Below are 26,136 nucleotides of genomic sequence, written 5' to 3' on the forward strand. Positions count from 1 at the left end.
GTTATCAATGGGTTTCCTTAATTTTGTTAGTAATTTGTATATATAATTGGCTACTCCCATATTTGGGGCATAAATATTTACAATTGTTAGATCTTGTTAGATAGAGCCTTCAAGTATGATATAGTGTTCTGAGATTTCCAAGTTTCACTATTATATGTGGAGATTTGGGCCTTCTTGATTATTTATTTATATATTTTGATATTGAGTTGTATAAGTTCTTTATACATTTTAAGAATTGACCTCCTATCAGACATATAATATGGAAGCATTTTTCATATTCACTAGGCTACATTTTTTTTGTTTCATTAATAGTTTTCTTCCCTGTGCAAAATATATTTATTTTGATGTAATCCCAGAAGTTTATTTTTGCTTTTGTTTCTTTTCCTGAGGAGACACATCTACAATAATGTTGCTAAGGCCAATGTCAATGAAATTATTACCTATTCCTTCTTGTATGTGTTTTATGGTTTGAGGTCACTAATTTAAGTCTTTAATTCATTTTTAGTTTACTTTCATGTATAGTTTAAGTGCTTCAATTTCATTATATTGCATTTGGATGTCCAGGTTTTCTAGAAATATTTATTCAATAGACTGTCTCTTTCACTTTGCACATCCCTACCTCCTTTCTCATAGATTATTTGACCTCATATGTGTGCATATTTTTCTGGCCTCTCCATCCTTTTTCATTAATCTAAGTGTCCATTTCTGTGCTAGGACCACATTGTTCTGATGGTTATATCTTTGTAATATATTTTGAAACGTGGGGTTATGATATCTTCAACTTTCTCATTTCTCAGGACTGCTTTGACTATTTGGTGTCTTTTATGATTCCTTACGAATTGTAGCATTATTTATTCTAGTTTTCTGAAAATTATATTGCATTTTGAGAGGGCTTACATTGAAGTTGTAAATTGCTTTGTGTAATATAAGCATTTTAACAATATTAATTTTTCCTGTCCATGAGCACGGAATATCTGTCCATTTTTTTATGACTTTTTCAATTTTTTTCAACGATGTTCTTTTGTTTTTAGCATATAGTTCTTTCAACTCCTTGGCTAAATTTACTCCTAGGTATTTTATTCTTCTTGGTGAAATTCTAAATGAAATTGGTTTAATTTTAATTTACAGCCATTTTGCCATTAGTGCAGAGAGATGCAAGATTTATATCTATAAATTTTGCATTCTGCAACTTTACTGACTGCATTTATTATTTGTAATAGTTTTCTGGTGGAGTCTTTAGTATAGTGGGTGTTTGTTTATTATTATGTCATCTATAAATAGTGACAATTCTACTTTTTTCATACCAATCTGCATGACTTTTACTTAACTTCCTTCTCTTATTGCTATTTGTGATATGAACAAACCTAGAAGGTAATATCCTAAGTAAAATAAGTCAGGCAAAGAAAGATATATGTCATATGCTATCATTGATATGTGGAATCTAAAAAATAAAAAATGAAGAAACAAACAAACAAAAATACAATAGAAATGGATCCATAAATATGTACAACAAGCTGGTTATGCCTGGAACTGGGAAAGGGTGGCAGAGATGGGAAAATATGGGTGATGGAGAATGGGAGGTACAGCCTTCCAGGTACAGAATAGGGGATATAGTCAATGGTATCAAAATAGATTCATATGATGACAGATAATAGCTACACTTGTGATGATTTAGCATAACCTATCAAGTTGTCCAATAAGTATGTTGCACCTCTTAAGCTAATGTAACATCACCTACCAAATATAATTCAATTGAAGAGGAAAAAAATGTGTCCTTTCTACACTTTCTTAAAGGCATTGAATTTAAGCTGGCTGCTCTTCGAGTCTCTGAATACAGATAACAAAGGAAGACTAACAAAACCCACTCTACTGAACAGATAAATGTTATTGAGGCATGAGTGTGTATTGGAACACTTAATAGTCCACATTCTGATGGAACGTCAACAAATTAAATACATAATATTGGGATTTCCAAAAATATAGTTTAGTTCATGTGACATATTTAGTATATGTTACACCTGAATCACAAAAATATTTTATTAGAGCATTCTTATACTATGACAAAATCATTTTGACTACAACCATTATTATGAAAAAACAAAAACAAAAACAGAAACAGCTGTATAAATTTAAGAATTATTTAGCTTATTGAAAGAAAGAGGAGAACTAAAGTTGAGGTAGAACAAGAAAATATAGAATGTGTTGGAGCATTGGTGGGGAAAAAAAAAATGTGCCATTTCATGTTCTGGTTAATTACTGTCCTGCGACTTAAGTATCTTTATGAAGTAAGAAAATTCTGTTTTCAGCTCCCCTGAGAAATAGTTTATATTATGTAGTCAATTACTGTCTTCTATGGGCCTGCTTTATATTCATGTATTATGAAATCATCCACTGTCTTTCAGGTGAAGTTGCTAAGGAGAAAGCATGGAGACAGTAAATGAGACATTGAGCACAGACTTCATTCTCCTGGGCCTTTTTCCTGGGATGAGACATCCAGGACTCCTTGTCTCTCTTGTCTTCCTCATCTATACCATGGCTATCACAGGAAACATCACTCTGATCCTCCTCATCTGGGCAGATCCCCACCTCCACACCTCCATGTATTTCCTGCTTAGCCAGCTCTCTCTCATTGACCTAGCTTTCATCTCTAGCATAGTGCCAAAAATGCTTGTTAACTTTTTCTCAGGAAAAAGGAAGATTTCCCTGATTGGCTGTGGAACCCAGATATTCTTCACTTTGACTCTGGGGATTGCTGAGTGTCTACTCTTGACCCTCATGTCTTATGACCGCTATGTGGCTATCTGCAATCCTCTTAAGTACCCAATTATTATCAGCCACCAGGTGTCCCAGAAAATGGCCATTGGATCCTGGATGGGAGGGATTCTTGCATCTTTGGCCCACACAGCATATGCCATGCACTTTCCCCTCTGTGGCCCCCGGGAACTCCACCATTTTTTCTGTGAGGTCAAGGCCATCTTGAAGTTATCTTGTGAGGACATCTCAGCCTATGAGAAAGGAGTACTAGTGACCAGCATTGTTGTGGTTCTTCTCCCAGTAAGTTTCATCCTGACCTCCTACACCCTAATCTTCCTGCAGGTCCTGCAAATAAACTCCCGTGAGGGAAAGAGTAAGGCCCTGGCTACCTGTTCCTCCCATCTGACTGTGGTCATCTTTTACTACGGCCCAGCCATGCTGATATACATGAGGCCTGGATCCTCTCACACCCCCATACTGAACCAGGGTCTCTTTATGTTTGACACCATCCTCACTCCCATGCTGAACCCTCTTATCTACAGTCTAAGGAACAGGGAGGTTGTGGGCTCAATCAAGAAGGTACTGAGGAAATGTCCTATTCAGAATAGGCTTCCATGTTTCACTTACTAGACACAGAACTTCCAAGTTCAAATATCCCTGGAGGCAGCAGGGTCTGAGGAAACAATGGGACTCCCTGTGTCTCCATTTCCTCTCCTCTTATCTCCCGATAATATCAGTTTCACATAACAAAATGAATGAATTCTCAGAAAAGAGAAAAAAGAACAACTATACCATTTTAAGAGGTCTAAATCACAACCAATTCCCTATGTGAATATGAGCTTTCACCTAATCCCCTCATCTTACTTCATTTCATATTAATTGGAATGGAAAAGCCCTCTTTCCTTTAGATATAGAAAAAGGTCTAAGACAATTATAATGCGCTTGGGAAGAAAATACAGAATTTTTTCTGAGATCACAACTCTTTTTAGTTTTCATCAGTAACAAACATCCAAATATCCATTACTTCCAGGTTTTTGAGCCAGTGAATAAAGCAAAAATAAGCACTTCCTAACAATCCTCACTTTTACCCATCTGGTAACCATAAACCATGTCCTTTAACCTCATAAATACCATGGTTGTTTTTATCCATTCCACATTTCTTTCCATAAACTCTATCAACAATTGCATACTAATGTTCCACCTCTGACCTTTTCCTTTATTATGATTTATGCACAATTCTACCAGTGTGATTTGTCTGTGTACAGAAACCCATTTTCCTGGTCAGGGGTTCATCCTTTATCAGTGGCTTCCCAAAATTTATGGGGTAAATTACAGATTCTCCTATGTGACATAAAGGCCTTGTATGACATGTTTTAGTGAAGCTACCCACAAATTCCACCATCTGCTTAAGCTCCACCAGTGCCAGGCAGTTTGCAGAATCTCCAGGTGTCATGTTCTCTCCAAATTATGCACATTTAAACAGGCTATTACTTCTGCATAAGAAGTCACGTGTCTCTCTGCTCTTTGCCTGAACTTCCTTCGGGGATCTTAATTCAATACCTCTCACTCTGTGCAACCTCCCAAGTTCCCTACCAGAATGACTGGGTAATAATTACCTATGTCCATCACTAATGCCTCTGTCCTTAGGTATGTCCTAATGCTTTCAAATTGTTTGCAATGTGAATTTGATTAGTGGATTCAATACTGAACTTGATTGGCAAAGCCAGTCTATGTCTTTTACTATATTTCTTTCTTACCCTTTTTAATACTACTTTCTCTTCTGCCTTATATATTTCTACAAAAATTAGAAGCTATATGAGTCTAAATTATTTATTTTTACTCATTGAATAATTGTTGTGCTTCTTGTATTTTTTTTAAAGCAAGATGTCAATATATTATACTTATATTTCAAGGCAAAATTTATTAAAATGCTTTTATATTACAAATAATTATAAAGCTATATGGTAGATAATCTGTTTATTTATTGTTTTTTTCCTTGATTTTTTAAATTTATTTTCAGCGTAACAGTATTCATTGTTTTTGCATCAAACCCAGGGCTCCATGCAATCCGTGCCCTCTCCAATACCCACCACCTGGTTCCCCCAACCTCCCACACCCCACCTCTTCAAAACCCTCATTTTGTTTTTCAGAGTAAATAGTCTCTCATGGTTCACCTCCCCTTCCAATTTCCCTCAAATCCATTCTCTTCTCCATCACCCTTGTCCTCCATGCTATTTGTTTTGCTCCACAAATAAGTGAAACCATATGATAATTGACTCTCTCTGCTTGACTTATTTCACTCAGCATAATCTCTTCCAGTCCCGTCCATGTTGCTACAAAAGTTGGGTATTCATCCTTTCTGATGGAGGCATAATACTCTGTAGTGTATATGGACGACATCTTCCTTATCCATTTGTCATTTGAAGGACATCTTGGTTCGTTCCACAGTTTGGCGACCATGGTCATTGCTGCTATAAACATTAGGGTACAGATGGCCCTTCTTTTCACAACATCTGTATCTTTGGGGTAAATACACAGTAGAGCAATGGCAGGGTCATAGGGAAGTTCTATTTTTAATTTCTTGAGGAATCTCCACGCTGTTCTCCAAAGTGCCTGCACCAACTTGCATTCCCACCAACAGTGTAACAGGGTTCCCCTGTCTCCACATCCCCTCCAACACATGTTGTTCCTGTCTTGCTAAATTTTGCCATTCTAACTGGTGTGAGGTCGTATGGCTATTGATGATGAACATTTTTTCATGTTTCTGATAGCCATTTGTATGTCTTCATTGAAGAAGTTTCTATTCAAATATTCTGCCCATTTTTTTGATATGATTGTCTGTTTTGTGTCTATTGACTTTGAGGAGCTCTTTATAAATGCTGGATATCAACCTTTTGTCTGTACTATCATTTGCAAATATCTTCTCCCATTCTGTGTGTCGCCTCTTTGTTTTGTTGACTATTTCCTTTGCTGTGCAGAAGCTTTTAATCTTGATAAAGTTCCAAATATTCATCATCACTTTTGTTTCCTTGCCTCGAAGACATATCTTGAAAGAAGTTGCTGTGGCTGATATCAAAGAGGTTACTGCCTATGTCCTCCTCTAGGATTCTGATGGATTTCAGTCTCATGTTGAAGTCTTTTATCCATTTTGAGTTTATCTCTGTGTACAGTGTAAGAGAGTGGTCAAGTTTCATTCTTCTACATATAGTTGTCCAGTTTTCCCAGCACCATTTATTGAAGAGAATGTCTTTTTTCCACTGTATATTTTTTCCTATTTTGTCGAAGACTAATTAACCATAGAGTTGAGGGTCCATATCTGAGCTCTCAACTCTATTCCACTTGTCTGTGAGTCTGTTTTTATTCCAGTACCATGCTGTTTTGGTGATCACAGCTTTGTAGTAAAGCTTGAAATCAGGTAACGTGATGCCCCCAGTTTTATTTTTGTTTTTCAACATTTCCTTAGTGATTCGGGGTCTCTACTGATTCCACACAAATTTTTGGATTATTTGCTCCAGCTCTTTGAAAATACCAGTGGAATTTGGATCAGAATGGCATTAAAAGTATAGATTGCTTTAGGCAGTATAGACATCTTAACAATGTTTATTCTTCTGATCCAAGAGCATGTAATGGTCTTCCAACTTTTTGTGTCTTCTTCAATTTCTTTTATGAGTGCTCTGTAGTTCCTCGAGAACAGTCCCTTTACCTCTTTGGTTAGGTTTATTCCCAGGTATCTTATGCTTCTTGGTGCTATAGTAAATGGAATCGATTCTCTAATTTCCCTTTCTGTATTTTCATTGTTAGTGTATAAGAAAGCCACTGAGTTCTGTACATCGACTTTGTATCCTGCCATGTTACTGAATTGCTGTATGCGTTCTGGTAGTTTCAGGGTGGAGTCCTTGGGTTTTCCATCTAAACAATCATGTCTTCTGCGAAGAGAGAGAGTTTGACTACTTCATCGCCAATTTGGATACATTTTATTTCTCTTTGTTGTTTGATTGTTATTGCTAGCAATTCTAATACTATGTTGAACATGAGTGGTGAGAATGGATATCCTTGTCGTGTTCCAAATGTCAATGGGAAGGCTGCAAGATTTTTCCCATTGAGGATGATATTTGCTGGAGTCTTTCATAGATAGATTTTATGAACTTCAGGAGTGTTCCCTCTATCCCTATACTTTGAAGCGTTTTAATCAGTAATGGATACTGGGTCTTGTCAAATACTTTTTATGCATCAACTGTGGTTCTTCTCTCTTCTCTAATTGATTTGTTCTATCCCATTGATTGATTTGCGAGTGTTAAACCATACTTGTAGCCCAGGGATGAATCCCACCTGATAATGGTGGATAATCTTTTTAATGTGCTGTTGGATTCTGTTTGCTAGGATCCTGCTGAGCATCTTAGAATCCCCATTCATCAGTGATATTCGTCTGTAATTCTCCTTTTTGGTAGGGTGTTTGCCTGGTTTGAGGATCAGGATAATGCTGGCTTCATAGAAAGAGTCTTTAACTTTTCCTTCTGCTTCAATTTTTGGAAGCAGATTCAAGAGACTAGGTGTTATTTCTTCTTTGAAAGTTTACCAGGGAATCCATCAGGTCCTGGGCTCTTGTTTCTTGGGAGATTTTTGATCACTGCTTCAATCTCGTTAATAGATATCAGTCTATTCAGGATGTCAGTTTCTTCCTGCTTCAATTTTGGGAGTTTATAGTTTTCCAGGAATGCATCCATTTAATCTAGGTTTCTTAGCTTATTGACATATAATTGTTCATAAAAATTTCTGATGATTGTTATTTCTTCATTGATGTTAGTTGTGATCTCTCCCTTTTCATTCATAATTTTGTTAATTTGGGCTTTCTCTCCTTTCTTTTGGATTAGGGTGGACAATGGTTTATGGATCTTATTGAATCTTTCAAAAAAACAGCTTCTAGTTTCATTGATACATTCTACTGTATCACTGGTTTCTACCTCTTGATCTCTGCTAAAATCTAATCTAAATTCTCTCAAAGCTATGGTAACTGAAACAGAAGATAGAATTAATGATTTGCAGGACAAACAGATGGAGAGAAAGGATCATGAGGAAGCCTGTAACAAACAGCTTAGAAGCCACAAAAACAGAATCAAGGAAATAAAAGATGCCATGAAACATTACAACATCAGAATTATTGGAATCCCTGAAGGGGAAGAGAAAAAAAGAAACTAGAGAATATAGTGAAACAAGTTCTTCATGAAAATTTCCCCAATCTCGTGAATGGAAAAAGTGTTCATGTACTGGAGGCCAAATGATCTCCAACCAAGATTACAGATTCCAAAAAACCATCAAGGCACCTTATAGTTAAATTGAGGAATCATAATTGTAGATATAATCTCTTGAAAGCCACTAGGACAAAGAGGCTTCTTACTTACAGAGGGAAGCCCATCAGAATAATGTCAGACCTGTCCAAAGAGACCTGGCAAGCCAGAAAGGGCTGACACAATATATTCAGGCACTAAATGAAAAGAACATGCAACCAAGAATACTTTATCCAGAAAGACTGACATTCAAAATGAATGGAGAGATAAAGAGTTTCCAAGTCCAGCAAGGCTTAAAAACTATGCAACCACCAAGCCGATACTATAGGAAATATTAAGGGGGTTTCTATAAAAGAGGAAAAATCCTAAGAATAGCATTGAACAGAAATATAGAGACAATCTACAGAAAGAAAAACCTCAAAGGTAACTCGATGTCAATAAAAACGTATCTATTAATAATCACTCCCAATGTGAATGGCCTAAATGCACCCATAAAAAGGCACTGGGTTTCAGATTAGATTAAACGGCAGGACCCATCCATATGTTGTCTACAAGAGACCCATTTTGAACCTAAATATACACGCAGACGGAAAGTGAAGGTATGGAGAAGCATCTTGCATGCCAATGGCCCTCAAAAGAAGGCTGGGGTAGCGATTCTCATATCAGATAAATTAGAATTTAAACTAAAGACTTTAGTCAGACATACAGAAGGGCACTACATAATCCTTAAAGGGACTATCCACCAAGATGATGTAACAATTGTAAATATCTATGCTCCCAATATAAGAGCAGCCAATTACATAATAAAACTGTTAATCAAGATAAAGTGTCATATTGATATGAATACACTAATCATAGGAGATCTTAACATGCCTCTCTCAGAAATAGACAGATCATCGAAGCAGAAAATCAATAAAGAAACAAGAGCATTGAATGACACACTGGACCAGATGGACCTCATAGATATATACAGAACATTCCTCATTCAAACAAAAGAATACTCATTCTTCTCAAGTGCACATGGAATCTTCTCAAGAATAGACAACATACTGGGTCACAAATCAGGACTCAACTGATACCAGAAGACTGAGATTATTCCCTGCACATTCTCAGATCACAATGCTTTGAAACTGGAGCTCAGTCACAAGGAAAAGTTCCAGAGGAACTCAAACACCTGGAAGATAAAGACCGCCTTGCTTAAGAATGCTTGGATCAACCAGGAGATCAAAGAAGAACTGAAACAATTCATGGAAACCAATGAGAATGAAGTTACTTCATTCAAAACCTATGGGATAGAGCAAACGTTGTACTAAGGGCGAAATATATAGCCATCCAAGCCTCCCTCTAAAAAACTGAAAAATCCAGAACACAGCAGCTGTCTCTGCACCTTAAAGAACTAGAGAATCAACAACAAATCAAACCAAGTCCACACATAAGAAGGGAAATAATCAAGATTAGTGCTGAAATCAGTGAGGTAGAAACCAGAGATACAGTAAAATGTCTCGATTAAACTAGAAGCTGGTTTTTTGAAAGAATCAATAAGATCAATAAACAAATGGCCACACTAATCTAAAATAAAAGAGAGAAAGGCCTAATTAATAAAATTATTAATGAAAAGAAGGAGATCTTAACTAACACCAAGGAAGTAGAAACAATCATCAGAAGTTATTATCAACAGTTATATGCCAATAAGCTAAGAAATCTAGATGAAATGGATGCATTCTTGGAAAACTATAAACTCCCAAAATTGAACCAGGAAGAAATTGTCATCCTGAATAAACCGATATCTATTAACAAGATTGAAGCAATGATCAAAAATCTCCCAAAAAATAATAGTCAGGACCTGACGGATCCCTGGGGAATTCGAATATACTTTCAAAGAATAAATAACAACTAGTCTCTTGAAGCTGTTTCCACAAATTGAAGCAGAAGGAAAACCTGCAGACTCTTTCTATGAAGCCAGCATTATCCTGATCCTCAAACCAGGCAAACACCCTACCAAAAGTAGAATTTCAGACCAATATCACTGATGAATATGGATGCTAAGATTCTCAACAAGATCCTAGAAAACAGGATCCAACAGCACATTCAAAAGATTATCCACCATGAGCAGGTGGGATTCATCCCTGAGCTACAAGGATGGTTAAAGATTTCTAAAACAACCAATGTGATAAAACAAATAAATATAGAAGAGAGAATAACCTCATGGTCCTCTTAATTGAACAAGAAAAGCATTTGACAAAACCCGGCATCCATTTCTCATTAAAACGCTTCAAAGTATAGGGATAGAGGGAACACTCCTGAAGTTCATAAAATCTATCTATGAAAGACCCCAGCAAATATCATCCTCAATCAGAAAAAGTTTTCAGCCTTCCCGTTGAGATCAGGAACACGACAAGGATGCCCACTCTCACCACTCTTGTTAAACATAGGAATAGAAGTCCTAGCAACAGCAATCAGACTACAAAGAGAAATAAAATGTATCCAAATTGGTAATGAAGAATCAAACTCTCTCTCTTCGCAGATTACATGATTCTTTATATGGAAAACCCAAAGACTCCACTGCCAAACAACTAAAACTCAAACAACAATTCAGTACCATGGCAGGATACAAAGTCAATATACAGAAATTAGTGGTTTTCTTAAGCACTAACAATGAAAATACAGCAAGGGAAATAAGAGAAACGAATCCATTTACTATAGCAAGAACCATAAGATACCTGGGAATAAACCTAACCAAAGAACTAAAGGATCTGTACTTGAAGAAATACAGAACACTCATGAAAGGAATTGAAGAAGACACAAAAAGACCATTCCATGCTCTTGGATCAGAAGAATAAACATTGTTAAGATGTCTATACTGCCTAGAACAATCTATACTTTTAATGTCATTCCGATCAAAATTCCACTGGTATTTTTCAAAGAGCTGGAGCAAATAATCCATAATTTTGTATGGATTCAGAAGAGACCCCGAATCACTAAGGAAATGTTATAAAACAAAAATAAAACTAGGGGCATCACGTTACCTGATTTCAAGCTTTACTACAAAGCTGTGATCACCAAGACAGCATGGTACTGGCATAAAACCAGACACACAGACCAGTGGAACAGAGTAGAGCCCAGATATGGACCCTCAACTCTATGGTCAATTAATCTTCTAAAAAACAGGAAAAAATATACAGTGGAAAAAAGACAGTCTCTTCAATAAATGGTGCTGGGAAAACTTGACAGCTATATGTAGAAGAATGAAACTCGACCATTCTCTTACACCGTACACAAAGATAAACTCAAAATGGATAAAGACCTCAACATGAGACTGAAATCCATCAGAATCCTAGAGGAGATCATAGGCAGTAATCTCTTTGATATCAGCCACAGCAACTTCTTTCAAGATACGTCTCCAAAGGCAAAGAAAGGAAAAGCGAAAATAAACTTTTGGGACTTCGTCAAAATCAAAAGACATACAAATGGCACATGAAAAAATGTTCATTATCACTAGCCCTCAGGGAGATTAAAATTAAAACCACATTGAGATACCACCTCAAACCAGTTATAATGGCCAAAATTAGCAAGACAGGAAACAATATGTATTGGACGGGATGTGGAGACAGGGGAACCCTGTTACACTGTTGGTGCAGCCACTTTGGAGAACAGTGTGGAGATTCCTCAAGAAATTAAAAATAGAACTTCCTTATGACCCTGCCATTGCTCTACTGGGTATTTACTACAAAGTTACAGATGTGAAAAGAAGGCACAACTGTACCCCAATGTTTATAGCAACAATGACCATGGTCGCCAAACTGTGGAACGAACCAAGATGCCCTTCAACGGACGAATGGATAAGGAAGATGTCGTCCATATACACTACAGAGTATTTTGCCTCCATCAGAAAGGATGAATACCCAACTTTTGTAGTAACATGGACGGGCCTGGAAGAGATTATGCTGAGTGAAATAAGTCAAGCAGAGAGAGTCAATTATCATATGGTTTCACTTATTTGTGGAGCAAAACAAATAGCATGGAGGACATGGGGAGATGGACAGGTGAATGGATTTTAGGGATATTGGAAGGGGATGTGAACCATGAGAGACTAGAGACTCTTAAAAACAATCTGAGGGTTTTGAAGGGGTGGGGGGTGGAGGTTGGGGGAACCAGGTGGTGAGTATTGGAGAGGGCATGGATTGCATGGAGCACTGGATGTGATGCAAAAACAATGGATACTGTTATGCTATAAATGAATTAAAAATTAAAAATAATAGACTCTTTGCCCTTGAGAAGGTTCATAATAACCTGTGGAAGAAGACAGAGGAAACGAAAACATGTTTGCATTTTTTTTTTTTTTTTTTAGAAGACAGGACTTTTTTTTTAATTAAATTCATTTATTTATTTTCAGAAAAAAAAGTATTCATTATTTTTTCACCACACCCAGTGCTCCATGCTATCCGTGCCCTCTATAATACTCGACATCTGGTACTACAACTGCCCATCCCCCCGCCACTTCAAACTCCTCAGATTGTTTTTCAGAGTCCATAGTTTCTCATGATTCACCTCCCCTTCCAATTTACCCTAACTCCCTTTTCCTCTCTAACACCCATTGTCCTCCATGATATTTGTTATGTTCCACACATAAGTGAAACCATATTATAATTGACTCTCTCTGCTTGACTTATTTCACTCAGCATAATCTCTTCCAGTCCCGTCCATGTTGCTACAAAAGTTGGGTATTCATCCTTTCTGTTTTTTTTTTTTTCTTTCTGTTGGAGGCATAATACTCCATAGTGTATATGGAGCACATCTTCCTTATCCATTTGTCCTTTGAAGGGCATCTTGGTTTTTTGCATAGTTTGGCGACCGTGGCCATTGCTGCTATAAAATTGGTGTACAGATGGCTCTTCTTTTCACGACATCTGTACCTTTGTGGTGAATACCCAGGAGTGCAATGGCAGGGTCATAGGGAATTCTATTTTTAATTTCTTGAGGAATCTCCACACTGTTTTCCAAAGAGGCTGCACCAACTTGCATTCCCACCAACAGTGGAAGAGGGTTCCCCTTTCTCCACATCCTCTCCAACACATGTTGTTTCCTGTTTTGTTAATTTTGGCCATTCTAACTGGTGTACGGTGATATTTCAATGTGGTTTTAATTTGAATCTTCCCAAGGACTAGTGATGTTTGCATTTCTTTAGAAACCTGTGTCACTATGGACAAGTCCAGAGCTCCAGAGCCCCGTTAAGAGATTTTGAAAAACATTTTTATTCTGGAAATGTTCTAGGCCTGCCATTAGAAATAACCCTAAATCATGTCTTATAGCCTGTGCCTTCAACCTTTCAGTTATTCCCTCATGTTACTTTTAAGAATAAGACATCAAGTCACTGTCCATTGCAACATGTGGATATATGTATCACATTAATATCTATAAAGTATATACTTTTATAGGGACAGGGTTTCAACAATCATCATACATAGTGAGCTCAAAATGTACCCATACTTCCAAAAGGCAGTAACATATGAGCAATCCTTGGTCATTATATAGCAGATATCAGAGAAGCTGCTTTTGGATTTAATCATGCACCCATTTGCTTAAATCTTTGCAAGTGATTCAACAAGTTTGTTTACAATTACTGGTGATGTCGGCAGTCATTTTTAAGATTATGAGCATTCAATGAGAAAACACATGGAGTGACCTTAGCAGAGTTTCAAGCAGTTAGAAAACACTCCATGTTGGAAGAACAAATGTTGTAAAAATGTCTATGCTACCTAAAACAGACACATGAAAAAGTGCTCCACATCACTCAGCATCAGGGAAATACAAATCAAAACCATAATGAGATTCCACCTCACACCAGTCAGAATGGCTAAAATTAATGTCAGGAAATGACAGATGCTGGCGAGGATGCAGAGAAAGGGGAACCCTCCTACACTGTTGGTGGGAATGCAAGCTGTTGCCACCACTCTGGAAAACTTTTTCGTTCCTCAAAAAGTTGAAAATAGAACTACCCTATGACCCAGCAATTGCACTACTGGGTATTTACCCTAAAGATATAAACGTAGTGATCCAAAGGGGCAAGTGCACCCAAATATTTATAGCAGCAATGTCTACAATAGCCAAACTATGGAACGAACCCAGATGTCCATCAACAGATGAATGGATAAAGAAGATGTGGTATATATATACAATGGAATACTATATAGTCACCAAAAGAAATGAAATCTTGCCATTTGTGACAACGTGGATGGAACTAGAGGGTATTATGCTTAGTGAAATAAGTCAATCGGAGAAAGACAACTATCATATGATCTCCCTGATATGAGGAAGTGGAGTTGCAATGTGGGGGATTAGGGGATAGGAGAAGAATAAATGAAACAAGATGGGATCAGGAGGGAGACACATCATAAGTGACTCAATATCACAAAACAAACTGATGATTGCTGGGGGAAGGGGGTCTGGAGAGGGGGTGGGGTTATGGACACTGGGGAAGGTATGTGCTATGGTGAGTGCTGTGAAGTGTGTAAACCTGACGATTCACAGACCTGTACCCCCGGGAATATAAATACATTGTATGTTTATAAAAAAATAAAAAAAGAAATAAAGATTAAAAAAAAGAAAACACTCCATGAATGTTAGCTATTATTACCGGTGTTAGTTTATGAACAACAAATAGAATGGGGTATATCCAAGAGTAGCTGAAAGTGATAGATCAACTCAGTCCAAACTCAAGACAAACCTGTGTGATATGGTTGTTAAGAATTGGAACTAAAGCATCTCCTCCAAGTAGAAGAATATACATTCTTTAGACTATCTATATGTGTTTCATTTTCACTCATGCCAGCAAAAAAAATAATAATAATAATAATAATCCTGATAAAAATTACAATTCCTTGTTAACTCACCATGATGAATTCAAGGTTATCACTAATATCTTGAGTTTACTTTATGGTCATTAGTGTTAACCTAGTACCCATATGAATGTGCTTCTAATTGATATTATTTACAAAGTCTACTATATATACTCTGATGGTGTTTATATTTGCATGCACGTTCATGTTCAGTCACACACACACACACACACACACACACACACACTCCAGCATGAATCTGGTAATGTAAATTAACAACTTTTTGTTTGTTTGTTTTATTTTTTGTGTGGTTCTTTTTTTGTAAATGAACTATCTTTTAAGAAACTAATATTTTCCCACTTACTCTATATCCTTGGAGTTTAGGAAAGTAGGTGAAAGGCACATAGGACATTTCATTTTGCTATTGGTTATTTGGAAATGGCACACATCCATCATGATTTCTTAGAAAGGTGAATACAATGCCTTCTGGAATCTGGAGAAGAGGATTTGGGTCACAGCCCTGAACCTTAATAACTGTGTGATTTTAGAATACCATTTTCAATGTCTAATTATTGAGATAAGATTGCATAAAGTCTTCTCACATTGTACTTTGAGGATTATGTGACAGAAAATAAGTGAAATCTTTTTTTTTTCAACTTTAAATTCCAATATAAATAACATTTGCTGTTTTGATCTTAAAACAATACCATGTAAATCTCAATAACACACCCATTATAGTTTCTATATGCAACTAATTTAGGTCAGAGCCCAGAACAGACAGTCAGGATGACAAAGATCTACAGGGACCCAATGAGGGCTTTGAATCTTCTCACTGAGCCCTTTGGGAAAAGGAAACATAGAAGGCCAGGTGATAATTCTTTCCATTGCAGAAAATTGCACAGAAAGAAGTGCTTCCATAAGCTGGTTGAAATACAAAACCAGGGAGAAATTTTTAAGCATAAAAACCCACTTAAAAAATTTCTGGATTTTCCTGTATAGATGGCAACAAGTATAGTCAGTTCTGTCCTCTTTAACAGATTAGCTCAAGGAAATGGGCAAAATCAAAGAAATACATAGGTTGTCAATGTGTTCATAGATTCAACTAGAAAACTAAGGTAAGAGGAATAAAAAGGAAAATGGTTTGTTTTATGACATAGTATTTACCTTGATTGTATTTAATATATGCCATAAACAGTTTCATTTCAGTGATGTCAGAAGCCTATTACTTTGACTAAAACAACAAGAATAACAACAACAAAACCTTCACAAACAAATCCAAAGCTTCAGATTGTTTACGATGTGTTTGTATTATGTTCAGTTGTCTAATAAAATGATTTCCTTCAAACCAGAGATAAGAAGCAAACCTTGCCTTCCTTTCTTTAGTGATGTATTAACTTGAAAGTGATAAAGGGCTTTCCTAGAACTGATAAAAGATAGAATAATCAATTATAAAAAAAAATAAACCCCCAAAGAAGTATTTGTGAATTGTGAACTTCTTTATGTAGATTGCAATGTTGTGTAAAGGGAAAAAAATGCTTCATCCATCATTGTTGCTCAATAATGCAGAAATAGCAAAGTTCATCTCCTTGGATGCCACTAACACATTTTCTGTACAAATATATTTTTCTCTCCTTCTGGCAATAATCAGGAAAATTAGGTTTTGATTTTCCAATAAAAGGGGAGAGTCTGAATGCAAAAGAATTTGGGAGTTATCCCTTTAAGGAAGTACAGAAAAAAGATGTAACAGATTTGATGGCTAAGGGTCAGTGGAATATTAAAATTTTAAATGAAATAAAGGAAGATAGAGATACTTTTTGTAAACTAAACATGTGGCTTTATTTGGTGTATAGACTTGAAGTTAATAAGTGTGTGGATAAAGAAGAATCAAGTGATAAGTGAAGATAGGATAAAAAGTTTCTGATTTTGCTATGTGTGTGGACAGTTACCAAGACTGTTTCCACACTATGCTTTTCACATGTCAACAGTGACCTCTTCAGAGATCTGTGTTTTCAGCTCTTGGCTTTATTTTCTGTGGAGCTAAGCACCTCCTCATAGAGGGCAGCCTTTAGATCACAGGGCATGCATTTACCATATCCATTGCTGGAAGTGTTTTAATAAGGGATAGGAAATCAGAGCAAGAGAACACCAAGTCCTTTCAGAATAAAAAAAGTAGTTTATCAACAAGACAATGTTGGAAATGGGATGGATCTCATAATAAATGTCCCCTGTTACAACATCATTCAAAAAAGATTCACCATCATATGCACTCAACAAAGACCCTAAAGGTTATCACATTATTCTCTGAGTAGTAAACCTATTTACTACTTTGTTCTGGGCTGAGAGCTTTGGGAAGTGAAGGTCTGAGTCTACACATGTGGCAATATAAGGGTTAAGACCTGGAAAAGAAAAAGTTGCAGAACAGTCCACTTATTCAGCTTTAAATCAAGTAGCAGAATCAAACATAAAGTGCACACACTATGACCAAATCTCCTAGTCTGACTGTGCTGGTCATATCATACTGGAGCCTAAAAGAAATTATTCATTTGCCTGACAATTATAAACATGAGTTATAAAAATATATCAAAGCATGAGAAGAAAAGGGAAATAATGACACATATATTTAGAAATCTTTATTCAAGACTTAAGGACTGTCTTTGGACATCATTTAAATGTGTAGATATCTTAAAGTTTTATGCACATATAAAATATATAAATGTATACAATTTAAGTATATCAATATTTAAGGTATTGTCTACATGATAAATATCCACATATAAACTATAACATACTATTAATTTAAAAGGTTAAACTGGTTATAATAGATGGTTTTCTAAACATTCCTTCATAGTCCTTATGCATGAGAGTGAATTTTATATGAATTAGAGCATGTTTAGTTGTTCCCAAAGGGTTCTATAAGCAAAATAATTATTGTGAACAAGTTGAAAATAACTCAAGAAATAATTTACTTAGTAAATTATATGGTAAATTTCTGCATTTAGTCAAGAAAATCAAAATAATAGTGGACCTGGGTATTGTTTCTTCATTGTTAAATACCTTAGTGATCTGGGGATAACCATTTAACTTTTCTAAGCTGTAATTTCTTCATCCGTGAAATAAGAAGAAGGTAAAAATTACTGGGGATAAGAATAAAGTAGATTTTTCTAAAGTACCTCATAAATCTAAAATTCAAAGTTTTGACAAAAATACAATGAACTTGGAAAATTTTTGCCATAGGCTAACTTATGGCCCCAATGATCCCTGGCTGCCAGTATTCATGACCTTGTGTGTTCTACCCTTAAGCAAGAGCTGAATCTTGTCACTTATTACTTCTGATATTAGATTACAGAAAGACTGACTTCTATCTTGTTCTGACTCTTCACCTCTCTCCCTCTTTTTTCTTCCTCCCCTCTTTCTTGAAGGAAGATAGCCACTTGCTATGAGATACCCCATGGAAAATTACAGAAGTAAAAACAAAAACAAAAACAACTCCCAATCAGCAGCAAGCAAGAAATTGAAGTCTTCGTCCAGCAACCCAGGAGGACTGAACTGAACTCTGCTGACAACACTTGAATGGACTTGGAAATATGTCCTATCCCAGTCAAGAATTGATGAAACTGTAGCATTGCTAGCACTTTTATCACAACCTTGCTGGAAATCTTTGGGCAGAGGACCCAGTCAAGCTTCAAACAGATTGCTGATGGGAAGAGCTGTGAGGTAATGTTTCCTGTTCTATCTTGAGAGAATTGTTACACAGCAGTAGATAACTAATGTGTTTTCCAAAGAAATATCACTTCTATTTTGAAAGGGACAAGAATGGAAGGGGAATGAGGGACTGCCATCCTGAGCAGAAGGTATGTTCAACAGGTACTTTGAATACCACCATATGTTCAAGTAAAGTGGTAAAGGAACACAGAACACACAGAAGAGTATTCCCACTGGGAACCAACTTATAGGCTTTATGCAAAGTAACTTAAATGTTACAGGATAATTTACCAAATCTATTTCCCCTTTTCACTGAGATAAACATACTTCCCAGCATCTCCTGCAGTGATCTACTGCTATGTGACTGGACTCGAATTTATTAGTGTAAGGTCAATGAAACACTTACAGGTTTGGCCCACTAACATTTCCAGATCCTTCCTGTTTTCTGCTTGATGCAGATGAAGAGAATGAACTTAGAAGGACGGATTATGTACTATACAGTGACTAACTGCACCTAAAAAAATTAAAAAAAGAAAAAAAATAAGAGAAATTTGTCATTTTAGCAGAGAAAACCAAATACTAATACTAATACTACTACTAATAAAGTCAGTGTTGAAGATTATGAGAAACAAAATGTCAAGAGCTCGGGGATTTGTTATGTCACTCAAAAGAGAGCCATCTGTCTATCTGCAGTCTAATTTTTACTTCAAACAAGAAATACAGTTCTTTGACTATAGCCATTTAGCCACTGAGATTTTGAAGATTATCTATTAATGAAACTAACATTATCCTAATAAATCATAGAACAACACAAGGCTTTATTTATTTATTTATTTATTTATTTATTTATCTATTTATTTAAGAAGTGAACAGTATTAATAGAATGTTGTATTAAATAACACATTCCCATTGAAATGTGATCATACTCTTAAATTTAATATTCTAAATATTTGGTCTATTTCTTCTAAATATCAATTAATTTTTTATTACAGTGTGAACATTTTATGACTCTTTCACTGTTGGTGGGAATGCAAGTTGGTGCAGCCACTTTGGAAAACCGTGTGGGGATTCCTTAAGAAATTAAAAATAGAGCTACCCTATGACCCTGCAATTGCACTACTGGGTATTTTCCCCAAAGATACAGATGTAGTGAAAAGAAGGGCCATCTGTACCCCAATGTTCGCCAAACAATGGTAAGAGTCAAGATGCCCTTCAAAGACAAATGGATAAAGGAGATACGGTCCATATATGCAATGGAGTATGGTGCCTCCATCAGAAAGGATGAATACCCAACTTTTGTATCAACATGGGTGGGACTGGAGGAGATTATGCTGAGTGAAATAAGCAAGCAGAAAGAGTCAATTATCATATGGTTTCACTTACTTGTGGAAATAAGGAGTAACATGGAGAATGTTGGGAGAAGGAGTGGAGAAGAGTTTTGGGGGAAATAGGACCGGGGGGGGGGATAAACCTTGAGAGACTGTGAACTCTGAGAGACAAACTGAGGGTTTTGGAGGGGAGAGGAGTGGGTCGTTGGGTGATCCTTGTGGTGGGTATTAAGGAGGGCATGTATTTCATGGACCACTGATGATGCATAAATAATAAATCTTGGAACATTGAAAAAATAGAGTTAAACAAAAAGTAAACCTTTCAATAAAAGGACTTAGAAAAGTCATAAAATGTCCACACAAGGCTTTATTGAATGATAATTCTAATATTAATATATTTAATACAGATATTAAGGTGAACTATAATTGGAAAAAATGCTGGGATGTGACTTTTAACCATTTTTCTTCAACGTTTAGTAACAATATGAACCTAGACAAGCCACATTACTCTTCTGAGCTAGCCAATCTCTGAGACACTCTTCCTTTCTAAATGCCTAGAGAGTTAATGTATCAGTTTGAGAGTTAGTTTTTGATATTGTTTCTTAAAGTCTACATGAGGTTTGACTTTCTTCCTGCATCTCCTCTAGATTTTAAAATTGAGGAATATTTTCCATCTCCATCATACAGTGTATTCTCTATATTTTCCACTAATTTTTTGTGAAATATGAATTCCTTTATCTTTTTCTTTTACCATAAACGTTTGTTTTAATTATGTTCAGTTAGTTAGCTTTAGTTTTTGATGTAGTGTTCAATGATTCATCAGTTGTGTATAACACCCAGTGCTCATCAAACAGCTGTCCTCCTTAATAGCTATCACCTCCTTTCTGATGGCTGAGTGATGTTCCATTGTGTATGTATACCACATCTTTATCTGTCTACCTTTTGAAGACCACTTTGGCTCCTTCCACAGTTTGACTGTTGAGGACATTGCTATTACAAACATTAGGATGCATATGGCCCTTCTTTTTATGACATCTGTATCTTTGGGGTTTATACCTAGTAGTGCAATTTTTGAGTGGCAAGATAGTTCTATGTTTAACATCTTCAGGAACCTTCATATTGTTTTCCAGAGTTGTTCCAGCTTGAATTCCCACCAAAAGTGTAGGAAGGTTACCCTTTCTCCACATCCTCCACATGTAGGAAACACATTTGTTGTTTCCTACCTTGTTAATTTTTGCCATTCTAACTGGTGTAAGGTGGAATCTCATTGTGGTTTTGCTTTGAATTTTCCTGATGACTAATGACAATAAACATTTTTTGCATGTATCTGTTAGACATTTGTATGTCTTTTTTGGAGACGTATCTGTTCCTGTCTTCTGACCATTTCTTGACTGCATTATTTGTGTTTTGGGTGTTGAATTTGAGAAGTTTTTCATAGATCTTGCATACCATCCCTTTATCTGAGATGTCATTTGCAACTATCTTTTCTGATTTCGTGGTTGATTCTTACTTTTGTTGACTATTTCCTTTTTGTGCAAATTTTTTTATCATGATTAGGTCCCAAAAGTTCATTTTTTATTTTATTTCCCTTGCCTGTAGAGATGTGTCTTGCAAGCAGTTGCTGTGTCCAATGTCTAAGAGGTTCCTGTCCATGTTCTTCTCTAGGATTTTGATGGATTCCTGTCTTGCCTTGAGTTTTTCCATCCATTTTGAGTTTAACTTTGTGTATGGTATAAGAGAATGATTGAGTTTCATTCTTCTGCATGTGGTTGTCCAGTTTTCCCAGAACCACTTATTGAAAAGACTGTCCTTTTTCCCCCCATTGCATATTCTTTTCTTATTTTCCACAGATGAGCATATTCTTCCATTATAAAACCTTTCTTACTTTTTCATATGTACCTGTCCATGGTCATGTTTTTCTATATGGGTAAAGGTCATTAACATCAGAAATTATATTTTATTCATCTTTATCTTGGTAAGACTTAGCACCATGTATAGGACATAGTGGAATGGGAAAATGTATGGTTGCGTGAGTATGGAACATATATACTTAAGCAAGGTTCACATAGGGCAGTGAGAGAGCCTATGGGGGGAGAGGGGAAGAGAGTCTCCTAGTAATGGCATAAAAAGGAGGGGAGGAGTTATATTATCTCTGAGATAACATTAATAGATGCAACCTAAACATTAACTGTCCCAATTCATTCTGTGAGTAAAGAAGATAGGTAGGGACATGAGATACCCTACTCAGCCATGAAATTGGCTAAAATGTTGTCATTTGCAGAAATACCACAGTTATGCTGAAAATTAAAAAAAAAATCACAACCTGCTGCTGCTGATAATGGTAAGAAATGAAAGAAATGAAAGAGCTTAGAGAACAGAATCTAACATATTTTTGTGATTTCTTTAAATCCGGCTTGTTCCCAGGGTTGATTACTTCTAACAAGACAGAAACATGGATAAAAGAAATGAGTCTTCAAATATGGACTTTATCCTCTTGGGTCTCTTCCCTGGTATAAAACATATCAATGTCCTTGTCTCTGCAATTCTTCTGATCTACACTGTGGCTGTAACCTCAAATTCCATCCTTATATTCCTGATTTGGGTGGATTCTCACCTCCACACACCCATGTACTTTCTCCTCAGCCAACTGGCCCTTATGGATCTGACATTAATCTCTAGCACTGTACCAAAGATGGCAACTGACTTCTTCTCAGGGAAGAGAAGTATATCACAGGTGGCCTGTGGAACTCAGATCTTTTTCTTCCTGACTCTAGGAATTGCTGAGTGTATCCTCATCACCCTCATGGCTTTTGACCGTTATGTGGCCATTTGCAACCCTTTGAGATACACCCTGATCATGAGTCAGAAAGTGTGTCTGCAGATGGCTTTCATTTCCTGGGCTGGAGGTGCACTTATATCACTCATGCACACAGCATATGCTATGCATTTCCCCATCTGTGGTTCTAGAGAGATTTCCCATTTCCTCTGTGAGGTCATGGCCATCCTAAAATTGGCCTGTGAGGACATCTCTGCTTATGAGAAGGCTGTAGTGATGACGAGTATTGTGGTGCTCCTCATTCCTTTGTCCTTTATCCTGTCCTCTTATGCTCTCATCTTCCTTGCTGTCCTCCGCATGAACTCTGTGGAGGGCAGGAATAAAGCTCTGGCCACCTGTTCCTCCCACTTGACTGTGGTGAGCCTATACTTTGGTCCAGCCATGCTGGTCTACATGAGGCCTACTTCTTATCACAGTCCGAAGCTGGACCAGGTTCTCTTTATGCTTGGTGCCATCCTCACCCCCATGATGAACCCCCTCATATATAGTCTGAGGAACAAGGAGGTGGTGGGAGCTCTGAAAAACGTGTTGGGACGCTGCCTAACCTCAAATTACACCACAAATGTAAGATGAATGCCAATTACTACCTACCTCTCTTTCAGTCAAAATAAGCCCTACTTAGATATTCAGGTCTCAGTTTTGGTATTTACAGGCTTAAAATTGCAACGGGACTACTGTCTTTATGGATTCTGTCCATATACACAAAAACCTGGTGAAACATGCTTATCTTCTTCATGTTTCCTTGAAAGTGTTAGACTTCGCTCTCATATTGTGAACCTTCAAGAGTTAGGCACCCAGGTTTGGTGATGATTGATCATGATAGTAGTGATGATAGTGGTAGTAAATATGTTGATGATGTAGTTGAAGTGCTCATACTTAAGGTGGTGGAAGTAGTGATCATAATGATAATGAAGTTTCACTAAGAAGAAGAAGAAGAAGAAGAAGAAGAAGAAGAAGAAGAAGAAGAACTGAATTAATTATAGTTTTTTTAACTACAAAGGGAAAATCTATCCATTTCAGTCCTTGAAATAGGCCAATCACCACAGAAAGTCCATGGATGTTTCATATTCTAAAGATCTGTAAATGAAGATAAGAATTAAACTGAGTTCTTGGTTTTTAATCTTTTAAAAGAAGAGGCTAGATTATAGGCCTAAACAAAAAGCCAATTAAATTATTCTATTTTACATACTTTATTCTACTTAAAATTTCAAATACTTTATGAAATTGTCCCAATAATCAAAAAGAATCTATATGAAGACAATAATTTTTGTTGTTGTTATTTAGTTTCAACTCTTAATAATTCATAATTATATTAGGTGATGGAACTAATTATTTTCAGCCTTATATTACTGCAATTAATTTGATATTTTAAACATTCTAGTGACTTTTTGCCATTTAATGTTAAAGGAATAAATATTCACATTTTAGCAGAAGGGAAAACAGAGTGAATGTAGCTGATTCTGTAAATTTGGAAGTAGTCTTGTCTTAATATCTGACAATATAAACAAAAATGCACTGCTATTGAATCTAAAGTATTTAATAATTTACCAATATAGTCATAATATTTTAATTATCTTGGTTTGGTGACTGAAGTAGCACAATGTAAAATTATTTAGACACTGTTATTTAACATCCAGAAAGTGAAGTGAAGATAAGAAACATACCTGGGAAAAAACTGAAAATTAGATGTATCCATAAGTCATTCCTAAATCTCTAGAGGGAAAATAAAGATTATTTATTTTTAAATCTGAGAAATGTTGAGAATTTTATGAAATAAATGTTTTGATATACAAAATGGATAAGTAACAAAGTTTTAGGATATTCAAATAAATGGTTACTATAAATTACTTGTGCAAGAAAGAAATATACATACCAATTGAATCATAGAACAGGGTGGGTTGAGTGTGAAGTATAAACCAGAAATGCTTATTTCTGATTTTTGTTTTGTTTTTTATTTTTTTTTTTTAAGGAATCTCTACCAATGTGTGGTGAGAGCTTATAAACCTGAGATCAGGAGTCACAGGCTCTACCTACCGAGCCAGACAGTCACCCCTAAATTAGAAATGTTTTTGTAGAGATTAAGCCAGTATATGCAATAGTCCATAAGCATTTACTCAAGTATTAGCTGTCCGGTTTGAACAATTCTATTATTTTTAATATTTCTAACAATAAAGCAGAATTCCTTGCACTTCAGTTTTCTTTCCAATATAAGCATTCTGTTACAATGAATACAACAATAGAGGTAGTGGTTTGTAAATGTCCTACCCAGAAGTTTAAAAATGTACTCAAAGGCCATTTTGCTTTCAATTTGTTCCAATGAAGTGATACCACATTTTGGGAAAAGCCTTATGTTTTATTGGGAAAAAAAAACCTATTACACCTCATTAACTACCTAAAGTGTTTTGTCCCATCCCAACAACCATTGTGTCAGAGGTCACTTCCACAACTGGGATGAAGCAGTAGGAGTCCACTTGGATGGGACTTGAGCTAAAAAAGGAAATAAGATACATAGTTCTTAGTTGCTTTAAGGGTCTGGTGGCTTCACACAAAGTTGCATAAGTACCCTCTTCTTCCATGCAGGGATAAAATGGGACTTTAATTCATTTCCTTTTTTTAAGATACTAAATAAAAAAGGCTGCAAAGAGAAAAATCTACAGGCAACGTTCTCATTCATTTGCTGCTTGTTGCAGTTGTCACACTACTTGTCAACAGAGTTCTGATAAGTGCAATAAGTAATTGCACCAAGAATCTTTCCTAACTCAGCAGTTAGGAAAAAGACAAGGCAACTCTGCAACAATAAAGAGTCCATTGTCTTGTCAAAATCTCTCCTCATGGAGAACAAAACCATGTGGGAGAAACCACTTCTTTCCTATATACTTGGAAACATTTCCCTAGAAATGCCCAAAAAGAAAATATAGTTATCTAGCACAACAACATTCCCTAAATTTCTGAAAATAAGTGAAGTGAGACACTTCAAAATACAAAATATAAGACTAACTAAAGACTTGTGACAGAGTGGGGGTAAGGCACTCCTTACAGTTTGAGGAGTTCTTTAGAGATCCTGGATATCAACCTTTTGTCTGTACTTTCATTTGCACATATCTTCTCCAATTCTGTGGGTTACCTTTTTGTTTTGTTGACTGTTTCTTTTGCTGAGCAGAAGCCTTTGACCTTGATGAAGTCCAAAAAGTTCATTTTCGCTTTTGTTTCCTTTGCTTTGGAGACATATCTTGAAAGAAGTTGCTGTGGCTGATTACAAAGAGGTTGCTGCCTATGTTCTCTTCTAGAATTCTGATCTATTCCTCTCTCATGTTGAGGTCTTTTATCCATTTTGAGTTTATCTTTGTGTACGGCGTAAGAGAATGGTCGAGTTTCATTCTTCTGTATATACCTGT

General features: G+C 36.2%; 2 protein-coding genes across 2 annotated transcripts; both read left to right on the forward strand.

Moving 5' to 3' along the window:
* The first annotated feature begins 2,424 nt into the window (after nucleotides 1-2,424).
* Nucleotides 2,425-3,384, forward strand: LOC132027688 (olfactory receptor 2L2-like). Its single transcript, XM_059416445.1, has one exon. The coding sequence runs from the start codon at nucleotides 2,425-2,427 to the stop codon at nucleotides 3,382-3,384; it is 960 nt and encodes a 319-aa protein (XP_059272428.1).
* Nucleotides 3,385-22,357: 18,973 nt separating this feature from the next.
* LOC132027689 (olfactory receptor 2V1-like) lies at nucleotides 22,358-23,314 on the forward strand. The gene has a single exon (XM_059416446.1). It carries the CDS (start codon nucleotides 22,358-22,360, stop codon nucleotides 23,312-23,314), a length of 957 nt encoding a protein of 318 aa, XP_059272429.1.
* The last annotated feature ends 2,822 nt before the right edge of the window (nucleotides 23,315-26,136 follow it).

This window comes from Mustela nigripes, chromosome 12 (genome assembly GCF_022355385.1).
Source record: "Mustela nigripes isolate SB6536 chromosome 12, MUSNIG.SB6536, whole genome shotgun sequence".
Lineage (NCBI taxonomy): Eukaryota > Metazoa > Chordata > Mammalia > Carnivora > Mustelidae > Mustela > Mustela nigripes.